The 24741-nt window shown below is 38.2% G+C and overlaps 1 protein-coding gene across 5 annotated transcripts in view; it reads right to left on the bottom strand.

Annotated features, from left to right (window-relative positions):
- Positions 1-24741, bottom strand: part of HDAC8 (histone deacetylase 8) — a 259468-nt gene that overhangs the window by 172566 nt on the left and 62161 nt on the right. For 2 of the 5 annotated variants that reach the window (XR_014076043.1, XM_081566952.1), the window contains exons 5-7: positions 9038-9150; positions 5201-5278; positions 4499-4607 (exon numbers count right to left, since the gene is read on the bottom strand). Coding sequence is in view for 2 of the 5 variants with exons in the window: in XM_081566952.1 (XP_081423078.1) it covers positions 4499-4607; positions 5201-5278; positions 9038-9150 (300 nt within the window). In the remaining 3 variants the exon portion in view is untranslated. Of the gene's footprint in view, positions 1-4498; positions 4608-5196; positions 5279-9037; positions 9151-24741 lie in introns of all 5 variants that reach the window. The other 3 variants (XR_014076044.1, XR_014076045.1, XM_081566953.1) reach the window with 3 other exon arrangements.

The raw sequence follows: 24741 nt of genomic DNA, 5'->3' as shown, positions 1-24741 counted from the left end.
TTAAAACAGTCCTGACTTATATTTCAGAGGCCATGTCAGGGTCTAAGGAAAATTCTCATACAATAAATATAAACTACAGAGTCACTATATTATATGATTTTTTTTCTCTTCCTCATTGAATAGCAGTGGAGCTCAGTATAGACGGATGAAGGAATTCCCCACAGAAATAAAAGTTTGAGTTTAAATGAGCTGTTCCTTCAATGAGGTTGCTGTGGTCCTAGAGAACAAGTTCTTTCCAGGTAGGCTATCCTGGTTATCCCAAGCATAGAAGAATTAATGTTTGTAAAAACCAGTTTGAAGAGCAATAAAAAAAAATATTTAAAATAGAAAAGTAAAATATTTTTCTCAAAAAAGAAGGGGCAAAGATGTTGTGGTTGTTGCTGCTGCTTTTTTAAATTTCTGGAATCTCTGAATTTTTCTTTAGGTCAGTGGTCTTTGATGAGGGAAAAAAAGGTTTCTTTTAATTTTGGGTTACAGCATATAAGCAATAGGATTCAAGGTAAACAGGTCAAATACAGGAAGATTTTTATTTTAATAATTACTACTGTGAAGCCTAGTTCACTAGAATAAGATTATTTCTTTGATCAGGCTGATCGCTCTTACTGGCAAGTATTGTATGTGTGGATATAAAGACTGCTATTGATTGAAAAGCCCTGCTTAATAGGGCCTTTCATAAGTCCTATTCATTGAGAAGTCTGTTTAACAATGTGCTTTCCTTTTGGCGAAATATTTATGCAGTCTCTAATTAATTATTTTACAAAGTTGAATAGTCAAATATTCTTAATAAAATGTGATTTTTTTCCAAAGTGTGTCAATTTCAGTATGCTTTGTATCATACACATTATATATATATAGGAAGGCACCATATATATAAACTTTCTGTGAGATATATCCTAGTAACTGGACGTTTAGTAAAGAATGCTTTCTGGATGTTAGGGCTGTAAAATGATAGGTAGGGTAAAAACTAAGAAGTTTGAACACAACTCTAAAATTCTTCTTCAAACTATGCATATGTCATGACAGTTCACAGTGGTCAAACAGTTTGGTCATCCTGCAAGATTTAAGGTTTCAGAGCAGTACCTCTCTTGAATCAACTGCAAGGAAGTACTTGGTTATTTGTCCTTTTCTTATGGATTCTTTAACTATAGATGTTCCCAAAGTCATCAACACAGCCTTTTGGGTAATAGTTTAAACATTACTAAGACTATCTTATATTGCATTCAAATACAATTAGAGAGCAAACATTAAATAAAGGCAGAACAGTATTTTTCAGATGACAGAGCTTGGTAATTAGAAAATGGTCTCTTTGGCAAAACAGCTTTCCTCTCCTGTATATAAATTATGGGAGGCTTTGGGGAATGGTGTAGAGAAGGAAATGGCAACCCACTCCAGTACTCTTGCCTGGAAAATCCCATGGACAGAGAAACCTGGTAGGCTACAATCCATGCGGTCCCAAAGAGTCTGACATGACTGAGCGACTTCACTTCACTCACTTGGGGAATGGTGACCCTTGCCCTTATAAATTAGCATTGAATGACCTAGGGAGCTCTCACTGTGAAATTGTCTTTTTCATAAAATGGAACTTCTGGTGTTGAAAATCTTCATGTAAAGATTCCATATCTGGTCTATTAAGAAAGAAACCCTAAGACAATTTTTTTTTTTAAAAAATAAAGAGGGTATGTTTAACCTTAAGATGAAACCATTAAGTTCCTGCCTAGCTGTTAAAGTCAAAAAAAGGCTACAGCAGAGGAAAAGGCCATAAAGAAAAGAAGGAAGAAAAGAAGGAAGGAAGGGAAGGAAAAAGGGCTCCTAAATTCAATATGGAAAGATAGTTCAGAAGCAAACCAGTGGCAAACTAAAATTAGAGCATCTTATAAGTGAACCAGCAATAAGAGGTCCTTTATTTCTCATAGGTAAGGAGTCAGAAAACCAGTCGGTTCATGGAACAAAAAGGATGAAAAACAGACTGAAGATGAACTGAGTGACTTTTTTACATGGGTAAGCTATTCCTGTCTACTCTGTCTTTTGAGGTAGGCAGATGAACCAGATGTCATAGTGGTAAATGAACAAGATACTCTGATTCTAGGCAACAAACGAGAAGTAATCAAAAGCATAATGACTGAGACTAAGTGATACAGTTACTAGAGCTGACCCTCTGCAAAACTAGTTGGCAAAGATTGTGCCCCTTTCCCACTACCGCTCCTCTGAAAGCTCAGGGTGCTCATGCTCTAACCCTTTCAAAATCTGCTATTATGAAATGGCAGAGTGTGGGTGAGGAGGAGAGATTGGGCCAGAATTCCATTTAAGGCCTATTTTTCATTGTAGAACAAAAGTATGTTTCCTGTTAAAGGAATTTCATCAGCTATTAGTCCAACAGTTGGGACAGAAGTTTGGGTCAGGAAGTGTTCTTAGCACCCTTGGGATCAGAGGTACCTTCACATAATGCCCTGACCACACTTGACTTCTGAAAGAAATCAAAGGGAAAAATGACTGTCTCTCTAATCAAAACCTGGAGCCTGGGTTTTGATTCTGGGTGATCTCTGTACAGTTTGCTGGTGGAGCTGCAATGGCAAAAGGGGCCCTGGGAACTATAAACTAATGAGTGTCTTGTACTCTGGTACACAAGCTAGAAGAATCTTTAATAAATGCTGGCTTCCTGTATACACTGGGGTAAAGGTGGCAATATGGTAATCATGTGTGATCCTCCATGGATCTTTTCCTCCAGGCTAAATTCACTTTTAAAACATTTAATTAAGTTTGATACCAAGGCTATTTTTATTTTTATTTATTTTTTAAAAAATTAGTTTATTTTCTGTTTTTTAACTTTACAATATTGTATTTGTTTTGCCATACATTGACATGAATCCACCATGGGTGTACATGTTTTCCCCTTCCAGAACCAAGGCTATTTTTAAACATGAATTACTATGGGATAACAATTTTTAAAAATCATGTAGGAAGAACTGGTTTAGAGAGAAATAGGGGAGAAACAGACATTTTTCTGACTGAAGAAAGGTAAGTAGTAGACTTGTTTGGGGGTGGGCGCTGGGAAATCCTCAAGTCTGCAGATGATACTCAGCTTTTCCAGGCAGTGAAATGCCAAGTTGATGGGGAAGAAAGGACGACTTCAGGACGTTTCATGACTGACAGATGAGCTTCAATAGGGGCACATGTAAGGTAATCCATTTAGGGAGGGCCAGAGATTACAAGCTACACTTGCAGGATGATGGGTGCTGACCTTTCAATTAAGGCCCAGGAAAAAGCTCTAGGAAACCCTGTGGACAGAGTACTGAAGAGAACAATCCAGTTTCCTGCTATGGCAAAAAAAAGGGCAACAAAATGCTGGATACTGTCAATAAGAGAATTAAAAGAAAAACAAAATAATTCTCCTTTTACACAGAACCACAGGACATCATTGGTAAAGTTACGTCAGCAACTCTGATCTGCACATCTCAAGGACAGAACAGAGCCTAAGGGGAACAAAGAAGGGCAATTAAAACCATCAATGGCAGACTGGAAAAAAAAAGAGCCTTTTCAGTTTGACAATGCAGAGGTAGCCAGGGCACATGATCAAAATATGAAGAGGCTACTGCTACGGCTGATGACCTGACATGCCAAATCTCTTGAGCTAAGAGGCACCTTTGGACCATAAAGTTTTTATTTTTTAATACTTCTACTTTGTTTATACAACTGCCAGTTGTGACGGCCAGTGCAGGCTCCTTTGGGAAGCCTTTCTTTCCACCAGAATGTTGGGAGAAATCTGAGCCAAGTGGGAGAGGGATCAAAAACACCTTAATCCCCATTACTCACCTTATGTTGACTTGCTGACTTCTAGTCAGACTCACTTTCTCTACTGCCAATGTCAGCAATGAATTTGTACCTGAGCAATCCCAGTTTTTTATGAATATGAGTTTAGCCACCCTTTTCCTCATTCTGTAGGGCTTTTTAGCCCCAATAGTCTGGTCTACACACTGGCACTAAACTGTCTGCCTACAAGTGGCTGTAATTTAATCTGTAACCATACTGCAAAAAACCCAGAATTTCTGACTCCAATTTTAACACAACCGATAGAACTCAAGAACTCTCTAATAGTCACACCAGTGGATGGAAGCAGATCTCCGTAACGGAAAACCGAAACTGACCCTCCCAGGCTAATGAAATCATACTACATGCAGATTTTACCTAATAAACTAGCAGACAAGGGATTCCCCAGGACAGCTGAGAAGCTCTGCTCTTGGGAAGGCCTTAATCATATAAGGTGACAGGTAAGATCAAATCGATAGTGTAGCTCTGGTCCAAACACTCTGTTCTCCCAGACAGGGGCTGGCTACCTGATCAAATAAGCATAGTGAGCAGTGTACAAATGGTATGTGGGTATATAGTAGCTTTTTAATGTTTTTTAATGGTTCTTTGAAAACAAGAATTCTGCGAGATTAGAGGCTATTTCATCTAATAGAAATGTAATGCATTTGTTACTGGCTCAGTACTGCTGTCATACCTTTCACAGATGTGGTAATACTTCTCATCCTGTATACCATCCTGAATGGGCACATTTACACTGTAGTACCGTCCCTTCCCTAGACCGACATCAGACACGTCACCTGTTCCTGTCAAAGAGAGGAGCACCAAGAACAGTTTTAAGAATACGAGCATTAGAAAATATGAAGGCTTCTCTGAGTAGGAATTCAGAAAATCAAAAGGTCAATTAAGAGAAAAATCTTAAATGAAAGATGGTTTCTAAGGGAATGAAATTAGTGAAGAAGAAAAAACTTGTAAACAATGTCAGGGAAGTAGGAAAATCATAAGAAAATAGAATTACTTTAGTCTCCATCTTGCTGGATCAAATGAATGAAAAAAGAGAGAGAGAAACTTCTCTGCTTGACTTCTCATACACCTTAGCTTGACATAATATTAATATATCATTGCACTTATCAGGATGTTGGGGGTTATACAGGCTATCTGATAGTCCAGTAAGTGTAAGTGAGCTATTGACAATCAATGAAAATCATCTGGAAAAAGCAGCAGTGTTACATTCCTTTTATCATTGTCACCTGAAATGACCTCTGTTAAATTTTTGCATGGGGTAGCACCAACAAGGTATTCACAGCATGTAGCTATCCAAATACAAGATATAAGAAACGTATAGAAGAACTGCAGTATTTATTCTTCAAATGTAACACTGAGCACACAGATCACTTGCCTGGGAAAAATCCTGGGGAGAATTTGTGCAGGGACACCGTCATGACTTTGGAGGTGAAACTGAAGGCATCTTCTACACCTACCAGAGAAAGAAATGGCAGAAGAAACACTTCATATGTGCAACTCCTGTTTTCAACAACTGAAACTCTAGAAAGCAGCTGTAGGAAGGAAGGGAGAGAAGGTAGCAATAATAAAGCTAGCAAGCTGTGGAATAAAAGTAACAAAACTCAGGTCTTGAATCTCTGTCATTATAGGATGAGCTAGAACTTTGCCCCCAAGTGAAGTTAGGGTTCCTTTTCAAATTCATTCAAATTAAAGTTGGACATTTCCAAGAAATGGGGATGCCCAGGCTGTCTTTCACAATGTGTTCTAAAAGGTGGGGAAGGACTAGAGCTCAGAATTGATGTATTATCAACAGAGCTGCATAAAGGAAACTGGCACCATCTTGGAAGTTTTATATTTTGTTTGTTTTGTTTCATTGGTTCTAAGTTATATTCTTGGGATTTTTTTTCAAAGAAGTACAATATGGCAACCCTTTGAAAAACATCATCTATACCAACATTAGGCACTACACAGTGTAAATCTAATTTTAAAATGTCTTTCTATAATACAGATTTGGTTATAAATGCAATCCACCCAAAGTTCCATGTGTACTAAGTACATGTTTCTGGCTAAAACATAGAAGGCTGAAAGTAGCCCTTAATAGCAGCTTGATGACAGCATTCTGAAGCCTGGAGAAAGATAGGAGGAAAAACTTCAAGAAAGGAGTCTCCTTTTCATTTTGACAGAGTCAGAAAATGAAGAGAGGCCTGGGAGATAGATGATATCTCTTATAAGACACCACTTATTCAGATACACACCCTGCTTACCTCTACACTTTTCCTCCCAGAATCACATAATCGTCATACTGTATTCAGATAATCTGGTTGTAAAATGGGAGGACTATTAGCAAATTCATGTATTACCCTCTTTTATATTTCAAATAAAGAAATTGTCTCTGTTTACTTAATGCTTCAGTCTTCTTTAGAGGCCAACAGAGACCTTAAAAAATATTAACTCTATTTGTATATCACAGGTATGTTTGAATTTCCCAAGCCTTATGCTTTGCCCTAGGGAGGCAGTTAAAAGCAGTTAAAGGCTCCAGGCACAAAGCATTAAGTAAACAAAAGAAAATAAATTAAACTAGTATTTTAACTTAGAAATGGAAGTATAAACAAGGACAATTCATGAAAATCCTGATTATTTCTCCATCAAGAAAGGTGGTACCAATTTACACTTCTCTCAGTGGTGTATGAGAGTTACCCTTTTCCAACATCATGACTGACACGAGGTATTATTCTTTTTAATCTTAGGTAGAAAGAATGTTCTTGTTCTAATTTGCATTTCTCTGAGTCTTGGGGTGTTAAGCACCTTTTCCTATGTTTAATAGCCATTTGTATCACTTCTCATTAGGTGTTGTTAGAAAATCATACTTTAAGAAAGGACATAGCGAGGAGGGTAAGGGGCTTGGTGTGAAAGGGAAGAGTGCCTAGGTAGCTGAAAGAAAGTGAGGATGGCGTAGGGGTGCTGGTGAAGCCACTGTAAGGTGCTAGTTATGGAATCATGGGAGATTTAAAATAAACCAAATGTGTAAGTGTTTGGAGGTGGGGCAGGGGTCACTGGAAGGGAGGTGCTGAAGAGGGGAAATAAACTGAAATGAAACACACCATAAAAGTTGGCTAAAACAGGAAACTCTAAATGGTGCAGAAATAACATTGCAAATGGAAAGAATGGTTTCAGGTGACAGTCTTATTTCATTCTTACATGGTTCAATAGACTTGATTCTATTCTTGAACTCTGATACGAAGAGTTTGAATTTCATAATCACTCCTTCATTCAACAAATATTTTACTGAACCACTACTATAGGCATAGGTCTGTTTGTTCCTGCCACTGTGTAGGACAGAAAGAAGTAAATAACTTGATCTGTGCTCTGGAGGAACTGAAAGTTTCTATGGGATGAGAAGACACAGACACATTAAAGAATTCACTAATAATACAATATATAATTAAATATCAAATCAGTGATAGAAACAATACAGGACGTGAGCAGGGGGAAAAACTACTTGGACAGGAGTGGTCGGAGCAGATATACTACCAACTTGAGCTCTTGGGCAGAACTTGAAGATATAAAAGGGTAAGAGAATGTAAAACTAGGTTAGGAAAAAGTACCACAAAGTCAGGAAGGTGGAAACAGTGAGATGTGTCTGGGCATCACTGAGTACAATAGCGTAGACAGCAAGTAGTGAGAGAGAAGGCTGGAGAGAGGAAGTGTGGCCTCTTTGAGGCAGGCCTTGAAAGACAGGGCAAATAATGTGGACTTTACCTCGAAGACTACTGGTTTTCAAAGTGTAGCCTGTGAAACAACTGGGGTGTTATTAATATGGAGACTCCCAGGTTTCATACCAAACCTACTAAATCCGATATCTGGTGAATGTGGCCTAGGGATCTGCATTTTACAATAAGCACCCCCCCATAGGTCATCCTAATCTGCACTCAAGTTTGAGAACCATTGTTGTAGGCCAATGGTTAGCAAACCAAGTGGCTACACAGTAAGTATTTTAGACTTTGCAAACTACATGGTCTTTATTGCATTTTTTTTTTCTTTACAACCTGGTAAAATGTGAAAACCCATTTTAGCTTGCTGGTCATACAAAAACAAGCCACAGGCCAAATGTTACCCTTGTTATAAGCAATCAGAGTCTCTGAAGGCTTTTGAGCAAAGCTGTGTTTTGCATTGGCTGCGTATTCAGATATTCATTGGACATGGTTCTCAAAGTAGTGTGTTGGTTGTTTTAACTCTTCTCTCTTCTCTCTGTTACCTTTAATTTTCTGTCACCATTCCATGGAAGCTTCCATCTAGTTGAACTACCTGGGGAGGTCTCTCCCACAATTTCTTCCTTCTTTTTCTTTTTTGGCAGTAGAGCTGACCCCAGCTTCCATGATATACTACTTTCATGCCTTGATTATGTTAGTTTGTCTCAAAAGATCCCTGGAAACAGGGAAGCAGCAATCACTGATGTGGGGGGCAGGAAGGGTATATTCTTAGCTAGTTTTACTGGATAAGTGTTCCTAGATTGATGAAAATATATGTCACACACGGGCTATATTTATATGAGAAATAGAATGAGGGTAACTGTCAATTAAGCTCTACATTCTAGATGAAAGGTACACAGGGGGGCTGCATACAACCTTTTAGTGAAGTCTTCTAAGAGAGGATTAATGGGATTAAGGCAAACTGTTAGAGTCTGCTACTACTAAAAGTTAGAGAAGATGCCCTGGGTTTGTGCAAGACTAAACATTTTAACAATACAAAGCAAGTGGCACAGATCTTGATTACTACATGAGTTGATATACCTGTTGGTGAAAAATTCAGAGTGTTAGTCCATCATGCATCCCTTCTGTTTTAAGAGCAAAATCAGGACTCTCAGTTCTGACTGCAGGTTTCATTTAGAACCCATGGAAGTGGCCTGAGGAAGGTTACTAAGCACTGGGGTAAACACTAAGAAATCTTACCCTGATTTCCACTTCCTAAAATTCTCTACTGGAGAGCTTTACTACTGGAGGAGAGAGGAGGAGAAATTATAGGAACCTGGTATTTTGAAGCAGTTTCGTCAGCAAAGGAGGAATTGCATCAGTTAAAAGAATCTCTACCTACTACTACCTACTTTAGGGTTCTCGATTAGGAAAATTTCAATTGCAAGAGGCATTTCTCCTGTTACCAGCTGCCTAGAAACAGCTTTACTGATAAAATCCCGCCAGTCCCAGCAGCAAAACTCCTCTGAAAGTGAAGGGCTTACCATCTCCATGGTGCAGATCCAAATCCACATAGAGAATACGGTCAAATTTCCGTCGCAATCGTAATATTCCCAAGACAGGATCATTGAGATAACAAAAACCAGATGCTTCATCTCTGCAAGAAAACAAGTTGCTTTAGCCAATAGCCACAAGCAATCCAAGGGAGTCTTTATAGCCAAGGCTCTAACCCTTGAGATCCATTCCCTTACAATTCCCCCTTCTTTTAAGAAAAACAAAAACATACCTACAAAGATTATATAGTAAATGGCCCAGAATGACCAGGGAATGAAGTGTTTTCATAAACTAAATATTTAGGTTGATTGGTAATATTTTTCATTCAGGATCCTTGATTTCCAAAGATTTAAAATATAACTAAATTGAACAAAACAGAACATTTTTTTTAATGATTTAGGAGTCATTTTTAAAAACTGTAGTACCCTGAAGTCATCATGATGAACACAGATTACTACTTACAGGAGCTTAAGAAAGCTAGAATCTAGAAGGGGCATTAAAGACTATACTGTTCAGCCATTTGTAGAAGGGGTTGGAGATTTGATTTCTCTGTCCTGACCCGATGACATAATCTAGAATTTTTTTTTTAGTACGTCTTGGACTTGTTGCTCATAAAAGCTGAGTGTAGAATGTACAAATGCATAACCTCCTGGACAGTACAGTGTGGTTACCTTTCCATAAATGTAATTATTACAATAAATGTAATTATTACAATGATGATTGAAGCAGCCTCTTTAAATTTTTTGTCTCCTTCGCTTAAGTTGTCTTCACTGACTTCACTGATGTCCTTTAATATTTTTGCTATCAGTGATACCGTGTCACTTTAACCTCTTGTCAGTGTATTAACCTACTCTTTTATTACTCTTCCATTAAGCCTTGTTGAGTAGATGTAAAAGAACATCATCATCAAACATGTGTTATAATTTGTTCTTTAAGGCCTCATTCTAAATGCTTCAGTTTCTTTTGCTTCCACAGACTGAATATTCAATCCATTTTTTCCTACATTCTCCCTAATATTTTACTTGAAATAGAATTCTAGGCATGAGCATCAGTTAAAATGGCTACTATGAGACTGTGAAAATCTAAAGTCGCTCAGTTGTGTTTGACTCTTTGAGACTCCATGGACTATACAGTCCGTGGAAATCTCCAGGCAAGAATACTGGAGAGGGTAGCCTATTCCCTTCTCCAGGGGATCTTCCCAACCCAGGAATCAAACCCAGGTCTCCTGCATTGCAGGCAGATTCTTTACCAACTGAGCCACCAGGGAAGCCCACGAGTGTAAAGTCTTTGTATTGCCTACACAATGCATAAACTTCTTCATGAAATCTCTTCTATAATATTTCATATGCTGCACAATGCCTTGGTTCACAGACTACGTCAATGAGACAGGTACACTAGAGAGCGGGAAGTTGGTAAAAATATCACTAGACATTGGTTTTGCTCATGAAGGTGAACTTGGTGATCATCTAGCGAAAGAATAGACTGGCATTATATATGCAGCCAGACTGAAACCAATTAGAGGAAAAGGTTTGTCCAACCCTGAATTTTCTATAAATAAGAATTGAATATATAACTTTGGAAGTTCTTGGATGCTATCTTCCAATTATGAAAAGCTTACAATTTATGAGTCTACCTACCATTTTAGCACATCAAGAAAGAGACAATGTGTCTTTCTACTGAAATCAATAACTTTTAGGTAGTTGGGATGGAACATTAAGTGTTTTAGGCAAAAAGAGGGAAGGAAGGAAAATACAAATCAATGCAAGACATACTTTCTTCCCTCAGAGAGCCTACAATTAAGTTAGGGAGACAGGTCATAGCACAGAAATACAAAAGCCAAAACAAAACAGGCAAGCAGAAATAGTATGACATATAAAAGAGAATACAGAGAAATTCTGTAGACAAAATTGACAAAGCAGAGTCATCTCACTGACAGTACTGAAATCTATCTGAGCCCTGTGCTTTTAGAAATCAGTGTGAGTAGAAAACCTCTCATCCTTTGCGTTCTGAGAAACAGTTAACTGCAAGAGACCACACTGCCCTGGCATATTCCAGAAAGAACCATTTTCATGCTTCCTCATGACTCTCATAAGATTCACAGATGATTATCTTCTTTACCTGCCTTTATAAAACTACAGGTCCCCCTTCCTTTTCTTTGAGATGTTCTTTATTAATGGACCTTTCTCCTATGGCAGTAGCCTGAATATAATAATAATAATGTCTATAATTCAGAAAGGCCTTGTCGGTCTGTAATGTTTTCCTAATATTTTTCTTATATTTAAAGAACTCTATTCTCATTGGTTTATAGAAATAAGTAAGTGTTTAGATAAACAGAATATTCCTAAAATTCCAAGAAAATAAGGAAATTGAACTTTCAAGACTTTTAATGTTCTGAAAAAGTATTCCTATAAAAATAAGCTCAAATGTTTTAAGAATTTAAGTTTGCCTAATATAGGTAAATCTTTGGCAAACAAGACTAACTTAATAATTTTGGTTTACTAAAATCAGTTATATTTTTCTTTATCATTGTTAAATATGATATAAATGTGGATTTTTATTCTAGTCGGGTATATTCTTCCTAAATTTGTACAGGTTTACTGATTGAATAAGCTAATGTTAGCTCTACTAAATGTTTGAGATTATGACAAATGCAAATTCATTTAACAGAATTGAGTCATTATTCTGAAAAACTTTATTTCAACAGTAATTATGTCAGTCTGATGTAATTTATAAGATCTTTAGGTAACTGAAGACTTTGGGTTGATACTAAATTGAGTTACTTAATGGATATTCATTATATACCTAGATCATTTCTAGGTAAGTGAATGCATTAATTACTAAACATAATATTGGGTTTATATACTTTTCTTCTTATTTTTACAAGCTACAGAGAGGCTATATGTATTTGGGTCTGTTAATGAATATGTTCTTTTTGCCACTTTGAGTTGTACTATAAGGAATATGTATAGATATAGAAAATGGTAGAAAGTGTTTTTTTTTTTAATTTTTAGAAAATCAAACTGCCAAGATTTATATAAGTTTTTATTTCACAGAAAATACAAGTATGTAATGTAGACACTGACATGTGAAATAAAGTACAAGGATTAGGAAGACAAATGAAGTGAACAATACTCTTGCTTCAAAACTGTACTGCTTCCTGATTTCACTCATAGCATGAATCATGTGGTTATATATATATATATATATATATATATAATATATTGGAAAAATTTAAGGCAAAAATCATTTAGATTTACCAAAATACCAGACAGCCTCTGAAATCTAAAGAGGATTTTATCTGTTGGGGTCAAAGTTAGCTAAGGTTTGATAGACTTATATGATTTCCAAAAAGAACTTTAGTATCAAATATTCAGTTCAGTCGGAGAAAGCAATGGCACCCCACTCCAGTACTCTTGCCTGGAAAATCCCATGGATGGAGGAGCCTGGTAGGCTACAGTCCATGGGGTCACGAAGAGTTGGGCACGACTGAAGCGACTTAGTAGCAGCAGCAGCAGCATTCACTTCAGTTACTCAATCATGTCCGACTCTTTGTGACCCCATGGACTGCAGCAAGCCAGGCTTCCCTGTCCACCACCAACTCCCGCAGCTTTCTCAAACTCATGTCCATAGAGTTGGTGATGCCATCAAACCATCTCACCCTTTGTCATCCCCTTCTCCTCCTGCCTTCAATCTTTCACAGCATCAGGGTCTTTTCCAGTGAGTGAGTTCTTCGCATCACGTGGCCAAAGGATTGGAGCTTTAACCTTCCAATGAATATTTAGGACTGATTTCCTTTAGGATTGACTGGCTTGATCTCCTTGCAGTCCAAGGGACTCTTAAGAGTCTTCTCCAGCATCACAATTCAAAATCATCAATTCTTTGGCACTCAGCCTTCTTTATGGTTCCAACTCTCACACCCATACATAAAAGTGAAAGTAAATGAAAGTCGCTCAGTCATGCCCAACTCTTTGCAACCCCATGTACTATACAGTCCATGGAATTCTCCAGGCCAGAATGCTGGAGTGGGTAGCCTTTCCCTTCTCCAGGGGATCTTCCCAACCCAGGAACAAACACATGTCTCCTGCATTGCAGGCAGATTCTTTACCAGCTGAGCCACAAGGGAACCCCACGAATACTGGAGTGGGTAGCCTATCCCTTCTCCAGCGGATCTTTCAGACCCAGGAATCAAACTGGGGTCTCCTGCATTGCAGGTGGATTCTTTACCAACTGAGCAATCAGGGAAGCCCTGATACACCCATACATGACCACAGGGAAAAAACATAGCTTTGACTATACGGACCTTTGTCAGCAAAGTAATGTCTCTGCTTTTCAATACGCTGCCTAGGTTGATCATAGCTTTTCTTCCAAGGAGCAAGCGTCTTAATTTCATGGTGTAGTCACCATGTGCAGTGATTCTGGAGCCCAAGAAAATAAAGTCTCTCACTGTTTCCATTGTTTCCCCATCTATTTGCTATGAAGTGATGTGACCGAATGCCATGATCTTCGTTTTTTGAATGTTGAGTTTTAAGCCAGCTTTTTCACTCTCCTCTTTCACCTTCATCAAGAGGCTCTTTAGGGGTGCCCACTCTCACCACTACTATTCAACATAGTTTTGGAAGTTTTGGCCACAGCAATCAGAGCAGAAAAAGAAATAAAAGGAATGGGCAGCAGCAGCAGCAGAGAAAAGAAGAAATGAAACTCTCACTGTTTGCAGATGACACAATCCTCTACACAGAAAACCCTAAAGACTCCATCAGAAAATTACTAGAGCTAATCAACGAATATGGTAAAGTTGCAGGATATAAAATTAACACACAGAAATCCCTTGCATTCCTATACACTAACAATGAGAAAACAGAAAGTGAAATTAAGGAAACAATTCAATTCACCATCACAACGAAAAGAATAAAATACTTAGGAATATATCTACCTAAAGAAACAAAAGACCTATACATAGAAAACTATAAAACACTGGTGAAAGAAATCAAAGAGGACACAAACAGATGGAGAAATATACCGTGTTCATGGATCAGAAGAATCAATATAGTGAAAATGAGTATACTACCCAAAGCAATCTATAGATTCAATGCAATCCCTATCAAGCTTCCAACGGTATTCTTCAGAGAACTAGAACAAATAATTTCACAATTTGTATGGAAATACAAAAACCTCGAATAGCCAAAGCAATCTTGAGAAAGAAGAATGGAACTGGAGAAATCAACTTGTCTGACTTCAGGCTATACTACAAAGCCACAGTCATCAAGACAGTATGGTACTGGCACAAGGACAGAAATATAGATCAATGGAACAAAATAGAAAGCCCAGAGATAAATCCACACACCTACGGACACCTTATCTTTGACAAAGGAGGCAAGAATATACAAAGGAGAAAAGACAATCTCTTTAACAAGTGGTGCTGGGAAAACTGGTCAACCACTTGTAAAAGAATGAAACTAGAACACTTTCTAACACCATACACAAAAATAAACTCAAAATGGATTAATGATCTAAACGTAAGACCAGAAACTATAAAACTCCTAGAGGAAAACATAGGCAAAACACTCTCCGACATAAATCACAGCAGGATCCTCTATGACCCACCTCCCAGAATATTGGAAATAAAAGCAAAAATAAACAAATGGAACCTAATTAAACTTAAAAGCTTTTGCACAACAAAGGAAACTATAAGCAAGGTGATAAGGCAGCCTTTGGAATGGGAGAAAATAATAGCAAACGAAGCAACGGACAAACAATTAATCTCAAAAATATACAAGCAACTCCTGTAGCTCAATTCCAGAAAAATAAACGACCCAATCAAAAAGTGGGCCAAAGAACTAAACAGACACTTCTCCAAAGAAGACATACAGATGGCTAACAAACATGAAAAGATGCTCAACATCACTCATTATCAGAGAAATGCAAATCAAAACCACAATGAGGTACCATTTCACACCCGTCAGAATGGCTGCTATCCAAAACACTACAAGCTATAAATGCTGGAGAGGGTGTGGAGAAACGGGAACCCTCTTACACTGTTGGTGGGAATGCAAACTAGTACAGCCACTATGGAGAACAGTGTGGAGATTCCTCAAAAAACTGGAAATAGAACTGCCATATGACCCAGCAATCCCACTGCTGGGTATACACACTGAGGAAACCAGAATTGAAAGAGACACGTGTACCCCAATGTTCATCGCAGCACTGTTTATAATAGCCAGGACATGGAAGCAACCTAGATGCCCATCAGCAGACGAATGGAGAAGGAAGCTGTGGTAGAGATACACAATGGAATATTACTCAGCCATTAAAAAGAATACATATGAATCAGTTCTAATGAGGTGGATGAAACTGGAGCCCATTATACAGAGTGAAGTAAGCCAGAAAGAAACACACCAATACAGTATACTAATACATATATATGGTATTTAGTCAATCGGTAAAGATAACCCTGTATGCGAGACATCAAAAGACACACAGATAAATAGAACAGTATTATGGACTCTATGGGAGAGGGCGAGGGCAGGATGATATGGGAGAATGGCATGGAAGCATGTAAATTATCATATGTGAAACAAATCGCCAGTCCAGTTTCAATGTATGATACAGGGTGCTCGGGGCGGGTGCCTTGGGATGACCTGGAGGGATGGGATGGGGAGGGAGGTGGAAGGGGGGTTCTGGAAGGGGAAAACATGTACACCCATGGTGGATTCATGTCAATGTATGGCAAAACAAATTAAAAAAATGATAATAATAATAAAAAGAAAAAAAAAGAGGCTCTTTAGTTACTCTTCGCTTTCTGCCATAAGGGTGGTGTTATCTGCATACCTGAGGTTATTGATATTTCTCCTGGCAATCTTAATTCCAGCTTGTGCTTTGTCCAGCCCGGCATTTTGCATGATGTATTCTGCATATAAGTTAAATAAGCGGGGTGACAATATATAGCCTTGATGTACTCCTTTCCCAATTTGGAACTAGTTCATTGTTCCATGTCTGGTTCTAACTGTTACTTCTTGACCCACATGCAGATTTCTCAGGAGGCAGATAAAGTGGTCTGGTATTCCCATCTCTTGAAGAATTTTCCACAGTTTGTTGTGATCCACACAGTCAAAGGCTCTGGCGCAGTCAATAAAGCAGAAGTAGATGTTTTTCTGGAACTCTCTTGCTTTTTCTATGATCCAATGGATGTTGGCAAGTTGATTTCTGGTTCCTCTGCCTTTTCTATACCCAGCTTGAACATCTGGAAGTTCTTGGTTTATGTACTATTGAAGCCTAGTTTGGAGAATTTTGAGCATTACTTTGCTAGCATGTGAAGTAAGTAAGGAACTGTTAGTCGTGCAGTCCTGCCTGACTCTTTGCGACCCCATGGACTGCAGCCCACCAGGCTCCTCTGTCCATGAGATTTTCCAGGCAAGTATACTGGAATGGGCTGCCATTTCATTCTCCAGGGGATCTTCCCAACCCAGGGATCAAACTCGGGTCTCCTGTACTGCAGGCAGATTCTTTATTGACTGAGCTACAAGGGAAGCCCCTTGTAGCTAGCATGTGAAATGAGTGCAGTTGTGCATTAGTTTGAACACTCTTTGACATTGCCTTTCTTTGGGATTGGAATGAAAAATGACCCTTTCCAGTCCTGTGGCAATTGCTGAGTTTTCCAAATTTGCTGGCATATTGAGTTCAGCACTTTCACAGCATCATCTTTCAGGATTTGAAATAGCTCAACTGGAATTCCATCACCTCCACTAGCTTTATTTGTAGTGATGCTTCCTAAGGCCCACTTGACTTTGCATTTCAGGATGTCTGGCTCTAGGTGAGTGATCACACCATCATGGTTATATGGGTCACGAAGATCTTTTTTGTATAGTTCTTCTGTGTATTCTTGTCACCTCTTCTTAATATCTTCTGCTTCTGTTAGGTCCATATTATCAAATATTACACTGATGCAAAACTAGATTTTGATTTTCTCTCTGCTAAAATGACAAGTTTTCTGGATTATTTGTCTTCCTTCTTTTAATAACAGGTTGCAAGTGTTTTGCTTCCTCGATAACAAAGATTCTATGTCTTACTGGAATAACCTTCTATGGTTTACACTGACTTTATTATAACATAATTTAAGAAAGCAAAGTCTTCTCACTTATGAAAGAGGTGAGATTCTTTACAATCATATTACCTCCTATGCTCATTTTTAAAATCCTTTATTGTCATTTTGGTTAAATAGAGAACCAAGTATTATTTTTCAATAATCCCTTATTCTATTTTAATCAAGCCCAGAGGGCCCCTGTGAAATCATAAAGGATTTGTTCTTTTACCTTAGAAAATGAGAGATGCTAGAAATAATTAGGTTTATTTGATACATTACTATTGATGACATGCATGAGAAGAGTTGAGTTGCCAAACCAGAAAAGATGCTTAGCCTTCCCTAAGCTAAATTTGTATAGGCAAAATGTTATTAATATAAATATTTCAGGAATTATATGGTGCATAAGAAGTTCCTAGAGATTCATTAATGCCCTCACTGGCCATTATAGGTTTTTATTTGCCAGAGTCCCCATGCCTGAGCCCTCCAGGATTTGAAAACTCTTACCTTATTTTTATTTTCATAGCAATATAATTACCTCTGTAGGTTCAATGAGAATATATCTCTTCTACTTGTTATTAGGACATGATTGGAAACATTGGTTATGCAACCAAGGTCTTGCCTGGAATGTCATATTTGAGAAAGATGCTCGTTAAATCAGACTTGATCAGATACTTTTTAGGAACTAAGGTTGACTTTATTGAGCCAATACATGGAAAACTCTCTTGGGAAATCTAGCCTGGCACCTGGCTTATACGGTTCCCAGCCTTACAGGTGAGTAAGGAAGGTTACTTCCTGGCAGGCTCTGGATACTTAAAAACAGTTTGGAGAACCTAAGAAGAGAGGAGTTCTTTCAAATTCATAGGTACTGCAGGTAAAATATTAGCTTGGTTTCCTAGCCTTAATAGACTTTAAAACTTTCAAAATGAGATTTCTTATGAAAAATTCCAGCAAAGCAAGCTTAAGGTATATATGGTAAATTAGCATTTTTGCAACACCTATGTAAATAATCAGGCCAAATCTAATGAGGCCTAATTTTTATTTTTTAATATTTTTAAATTGAGGTAAAAGTCACATAATAAAAAATGATCATGTTAAAGCATACAATTCAGTGGTACATTTATGACACTGTTCAATCTCTACCTCAGTCTAGTCCCAAACCATTTTTACACCTCAAAAGAAAACCCTGAACTAATCAGTCATTCCCTATTCTTTTCTCTCATGTCCCTGACAACCACCAATCTGCATTCTGTCTCTACAGATCTACCTATTCTGGATATTTCATATAAGCGGCATCATTGAATAACATGTGATATTCTGTCTGCTTCTTTTATTTAGCATGTGTTTGAGGTTCATCCATGTTATAGCAATCATCAGTACTTCATTCCTTTATATGAGTAATATTCTGTGGTATGTATATACCATTTTTGTTTATACATTCATCTGTTGATGGACATTTGGGTGGTTTCCACTATTTGACTATTGTGAATATTGCTGCTATGAACATTTGTGTACAAGTATTTTTCTGAGTACCTGTTTTTAATCCTTTTGGATACATACTTAGGGGTAGAATTGCTAGGACATGTGGTAATTCTATGTTTAATTTTTGAGGAATAACCAAGCTGTTTTCTACAGGGGATGCATTTTACATTCTTACCAGCAATGTACAAGGGTTCTAATTTCTCCACATCCTCACCAATACTTGTTATTTACTGTTTGTTTTTTTTTTAATTCTAGTCATCCTAGTGGGCATGGAGTCTCATAGTGGATTTGATTTACATTTCCATGATGACTGATGACATCAAACATCATTTTGTGTGTTTATTAGCCATTTGTATGTCTTCTTTGCAGATATATCTATTCAAGTCCTTTGTCAGTTTTTACATTGGGTTGTTTCTCTTTTTGTTGTTGAGTTGCATGAGTTCTTTACATATCCTGGATACCAGACTCTTACCAGATATATGATTTGCAAACATTTTCCTCCATTCTGTAGGCTGTCTTTTCACTTTCTTGATGATGTCCTTTGATGCACAAAAGTTTTAAATTGTTATGAAGTCCAGTTCATATATTTTTTTCCTTCTGTTGCTTGTAAGACCAACCTTATTTTGAGTTTAAGAACAATCTTTCTCGGACTTCCCTGGTGGTTCAGTGGTTAAGACCCCATGCTCCCAATGCAAGGGGCACAGGTTCGATACCTGGTGGAGAAGCTACAACCCCACATATGGAGAAGCTACAACCCCACATACCAAGCAGAATGGCCAAAAAAGAAGAATCTTTATTTGAGATTATCTTTGATTAAAAGGAGGAAAATGAGTAGAAAGTTTTTTGCTTTCAAAGGAAAACTGACTCATCTATAGCATACCATTCCAGGTTATCAGAATCTAGTTATTGTCTTTGAACAATTTTGTATATCTTTATAAACTGCAGGTTGCTGATGACTATGCAGACTTTGTCTTCTGTGGCAGATGTAACTGACTTCCATTCCTGTGTAGAAAAACCAGCTTTGGTACCTATTTGGAAACTGGACTGGATCCTATAACCTTGCCCAAATTGTTGATCCTTACAAACTTTTGAATTCTTCCAGTTTTCTTCAATATCTGGCTAATATTCTCAAATCTAACTTCTCCAAATTTTCTTCCTGCTGCTTGACTTGAAGTCATCAAGAACTAAAACCTGACTGCCCATATCCCTATTGGGATCCTACGTTGCCTTGCAGCTTGCTCTCTTCTCTAGGATCTGAAGCAGTCCTGCAAACTAAAGCCACATGTACCTGGAAGAACTCATCACTGCAGCAGACAATGCATGACTGGAAACCTCCTTGAATAAGCTGATGCCTGGACCACTAAGGAAGTCTGGAGGAATGCTCAGGTCATATACATCCTTATATGAGAGGTAATCTAGACTTTGGACACTGTCACCAAGAGCACCTGCATCCTCCTTCCATAAGTGGTCCTGCAAAATGGGTTTTCTTCCACTTGTCCTAGAATATACTTGACCTTTATGGTTCACTTCTTGGCTCTTATTATAATATAAACTTTTTCATTAATATTTTTTTACAGTTTATTCTTCCCTCTTTTAAGATGCCTGATCTCCAAGCCCCTAAAACAATTGATTTTTGGCACCATCTCTCAACCAGTGGTTTTATAGGAATAACACCAAGACTCCTCAAGAGATTATTTCTTAGATGCCTGTTCTCCCTACTCTGGTGGCTTATGATTTATCACTATCTGGTGGCCTCTGAATTATTCAGTGATGGATGATATTTGTCTTAATCAAAAGGAGGAAATTACGATGTTGAAGTTTATCTGAGCCCTGTTCTCCCCAGGAAGCAGTGATGGTTAAGGATCCCCACCCCCATCATTTTTTTTTCCAGGAAAAGGTGAACTCCAAGTGGCCATCCTACCCTGGCATATTATTGAGATAAAACCCATCTCCATCTTTCCCAATGATTCCTATAAGACTTGCACATGACCCCCTTATTTACCTGCCTTTATTACGCCAGGCCCCTTCCTTTGATATATTACTCATTAATCAATCTCCTCCCTATTCCAATAGCTGGATAAAATCATTTCTTCAAGTGCATTTTGTCTTTCACATCATCAACAAAAATGTATTCCAGGACAAACCAAGTTCAACATACATATTTCTGAAAACTTTGAGAAATATATCTACAGCTTTGTGGTTAGGTCATTTTTTTTTTCTTTACCAGAAACATATAGCTTCTTATATGACCTGGTGAACTGTAAGCCACAAAGTCTATTTTAAAGAAAAAGCACAGGGCTCAGTCAACTGCATTTGCTAATATGCATTTGGTGTTTTCATGTCCATGAGGTCAGAGATCAGGGATTCTTGGATCACGACATCAAGAAAGACATTTTATGTCATTTTATGAAAAATGTCACCTCACCAGGCAGAGCCAGATAGCTGCACTATTCAAAACAGCTTATTGTTACTGGCAAAGATTTTGCAACAATCATCTCTACCCCTCCATCTCCCAGTCCTGGTACCAAAAGTCAGCAATATAAATTTTCAGTATTTTCTTAATTGAACCTCTCTAAGACCTGCTCAGATATCTATTTTGTCTTTTAGTATTAGCATAACTCTTATGATTCTTTTCCTTCATAATAGCTATTTTGGAATTTGCTATTTGGGCTTTTCTCTCTTGTTGGCATATAATAAAAATAATAGCCAACACTGAGTGCTTACCTTGTGCCAGGAACTGTACTAGATACTTCCTAATGTTAACTCAATTTTCTCAGTAGCCCTGTAAAGTAGGCATTATTATTATTTCCATTTTTCAAATGAGGAAATTAAACTACAGGGAGATTAGGTATTAGGTTGGTACAAAAGTAATTGCAGTTTTGGACCATGAATTTTAAATCATTATAACTAGGCTCAAACACATCTTTATAAGTCAAAATTGGAACCATTACAATCACACATTTTTGCCAATGAGAAATAAGTTTGTTTATTCCTGTTAGCATAAATATCCAAGCTTCAGGATTCCATGAACTCTTGGGAAGCATTTTCTGCATCCTGCTGGTTGTGGAAGCGTTTTCCCTGCAGAAAGTTGTCAAGATGCTTGAAGAAGTGGTAGTCGATTGGCAAGAGGTCAGGTAAACATGGCAGATGAGCCAAAACTTTGTAGCCCAATTCGTTCAACTTTTGAAGTGTTAGTTGTGCAAGGTGCAGTCTGGTGTTGTCATGGAGAATAAATGAGTCCATTCTGTTAACCAATGCCAGCTGCAGGCATTGCAGTTTTCAGTGCATCTCATCAATTTGCTGAGCATACTTCTCAGATGTGATGGTTTTGCTGGGATTCAGAAAGTTGTAGTGGATCAGGCGGCAGCAGACCACCAAACAGTGACCATGACCTTTATTTGATGCACGTTTGGCTTTGGGAAGTGCTTTGGAGCTACTTCTCGGTCCATCGACTGAGCTGGTCATCAATGGTTGTCCTACAAAATCCACTTTTCAGCACACGTCACAATCTGATCAAGAAATGAATTCATTGTTGTTGTGGAGAATAAGAGAACACAACACTTCAAAACAATGATTTTTTTTATTTGTGGTCAGGTCATGAGGCACCCACTTACTGAGCTTTTTCATCTTTCCTATTTGCTCCAAATGCTGAACAACCATAGATAGTCAACGTTGAGTTCTGTGGTAACTTCTCATGTAGCTATAAGAGGATCAGCTTCAATGATGGCTCTCAATTGGTCGTTGTCAACTTCCGATGTCCAGCCACTATGCTCCTCATCATCAAAGATCTCATATTCTTTGCAAAACTTCTTGAACCACCACTGTAGTGTATGTTCCTTAGCACTTTCTGGGTCAAATGTGTTATTGATGTTGAGCTTTGTCTCTACTGCTTTACAACCCATTTTAAACTCGAATAAAAAAATGGCTTGAATTTGCTTTATGTCTATCATCATTTCTATAGTCTAAAATATATATATAAAATAAACAGCAAGTAATGAGTCACTAGCAAAAAAACACAGTGAGAAATGCACATTAAAATGATGTATAACATAACCACATTTATAAAGAATATATTCCAAAGTTCAATAATGCAAAACCGCAATTACTTTTGCACCAACCTAATTACTCATCAGAAGAACTATACAGAAAAGATCTTAACGACCTGGATAACCACAATGATGTGATCACTCACCTAGAGCCAGACATCCTGGAGTGCAAAATCAAGTGGGCCTTAGGAAGCATCACTATGAACAAAGCTAGCAGAGGTGATGGAATTCTACCTGAGTTACTTCAAATCCTAAAAGATGATGCTGTGCAACTGCTGCACTCAATATGCCAGCAAGTTTGAAAAATTCAGCAGTGGCCACAGGACTAGAAAAAGTCAGTTTTCATTCCAATCCCAAAGAAGGGCAATGCCAAAGAATGTTCAAACTACTGCACAATTGCACTCATTTCACACACTGGCATGGTAATGCTCAAAATCCTCCAAACTAACCGTCAGCAGTATGTGAATTGAGAACTTCCAGATGTCCAAAAAGGTAGAGGATTTTGAAAAGGTTCAAAATCCTGAGGAATTAAATGTACTGGATTTTGAAAAGGTAGAGGAACCAGAGATCAAATTGCCAACCTCTGTTTGATCATTTAGAATTCCAGAAAAACTTCTACTTCTGCTTCATTGGCTACTCAAAAGCCATTGACTTTGTGTATCACAACAAACTGTGGAAAATTCTGAAAGAGATGGGACTACCAGACCACCTTACCTGCCTCTTGAGAAACCTGTATGCAGGTCAAGAAGCAACAGTTAGAACCAGACATGGAACAATGAACTGGTTCCAAATTAGGAAAGGAGTACATCAAGGCTGAACACTGTCACCTTGCTTATTTAACTTATATGCAGAATACATCATGTGAAACACCAGGCTGGATGAAGTACAAACTGGAATCAAGATTGCAGGGAGAAATATCAATAACCTCAGATACACAGATGACACTACCCTACTCTGTGGGAGAAGGCGAGGGTGGAATGATTTGAGAGAATAACATTGAAACATGTATATTACCATATGTGAAATAGATCACCAGTGCAAGTTCGACGTATGAAACACGGCACTCAAAGCTGGTGTACTGGGACAACCCAGATGGATGGGATGGGGAGGGAGGTGGGTTCGGGATGGGGGGACACATGTACACCCGGGGCAGAATCATGTCAATGTATGGCAAAAACCACCACAATATTGTAAAGTACTTAGCCTCCACTTAAAATACATATATTAATTAAAAAAGATGACACCATCCTTATGGCAGAAAACAAAGAGGAACGAAAGAACCTCCTGATGAAAGTGAAAGAGGAGAGTGAAAATGCTGGCTTAAAACTCAACATTCAAAAAATGAAGATCATGGCATCTGGTCCCATCCCTTCACAGCAAATAGATGGGGAAATAATGCAAACAGTGACAGACTTTCTTTTTTGGGGCTCCAAAATCACATGTGGATGGTGACTGCAGCCATGAAATTAAAAGATGCTTACTCTTTGGAAGAAAAGCTATGACAAACCTAGACAGCATATTGAAAAGCAGAGATATTACTTTGCTGACAAAGGTCTGTATAGTCAAAGTTATGGTTTTTCCAGTAGTCATGTATGGATGTGAGAGTTGGACCATAAAGAGGGCTGAGCACTGAAGAATTGAAGCCTTCGAACTGTGGTGTTGGAGACTCTTGAGAGTCCCTTGGACTGCAAGATGAAACCAGTCAATCCTAAGGGAAATCAGTCCTGAATATTCATTGGAAGGACTGATGCTGAAGCTGAAGTTCCAATACTTTGGCCACCTGATGAGAAGAGCTAACTCATTGGAAAAGACCCTGATGTTGGGAAAGATTGAAGACAGGAGGAGAAGGGGACAACAGAAGATGAGATGGCTGGATGGCATCACTGCCTCCATCATTCAGTGGACATGAGTTTGAGCAAGCTCTGGGAGATGGTGAAAGACAGGGAGGCCTGTGTGCTGCAGTCCATGGGGCCGCAGAGTTGGACACGACTGAGCCATTGAACTGCATAAGTCATCCAAAGTCTTAAGGTTAGGAAATGGCTGATCTTGAATTCGAATTTAGACAGCCTCTGGCTCCTCAGCCCACAAGCTT

Source organism: Giraffa tippelskirchi, chromosome X (assembly GCF_054371585.1).
Source record: "Giraffa tippelskirchi isolate mGirTip1 chromosome X, T2T-mGirTip1v1.2.pri, whole genome shotgun sequence".
Taxonomy (NCBI): Eukaryota; Metazoa; Chordata; class Mammalia; order Artiodactyla; family Giraffidae; genus Giraffa; species Giraffa tippelskirchi.
The sequence above is the reverse complement of the archived record's forward strand: the minus strand, read 5'-3'. Positions and strand labels throughout refer to the sequence as shown.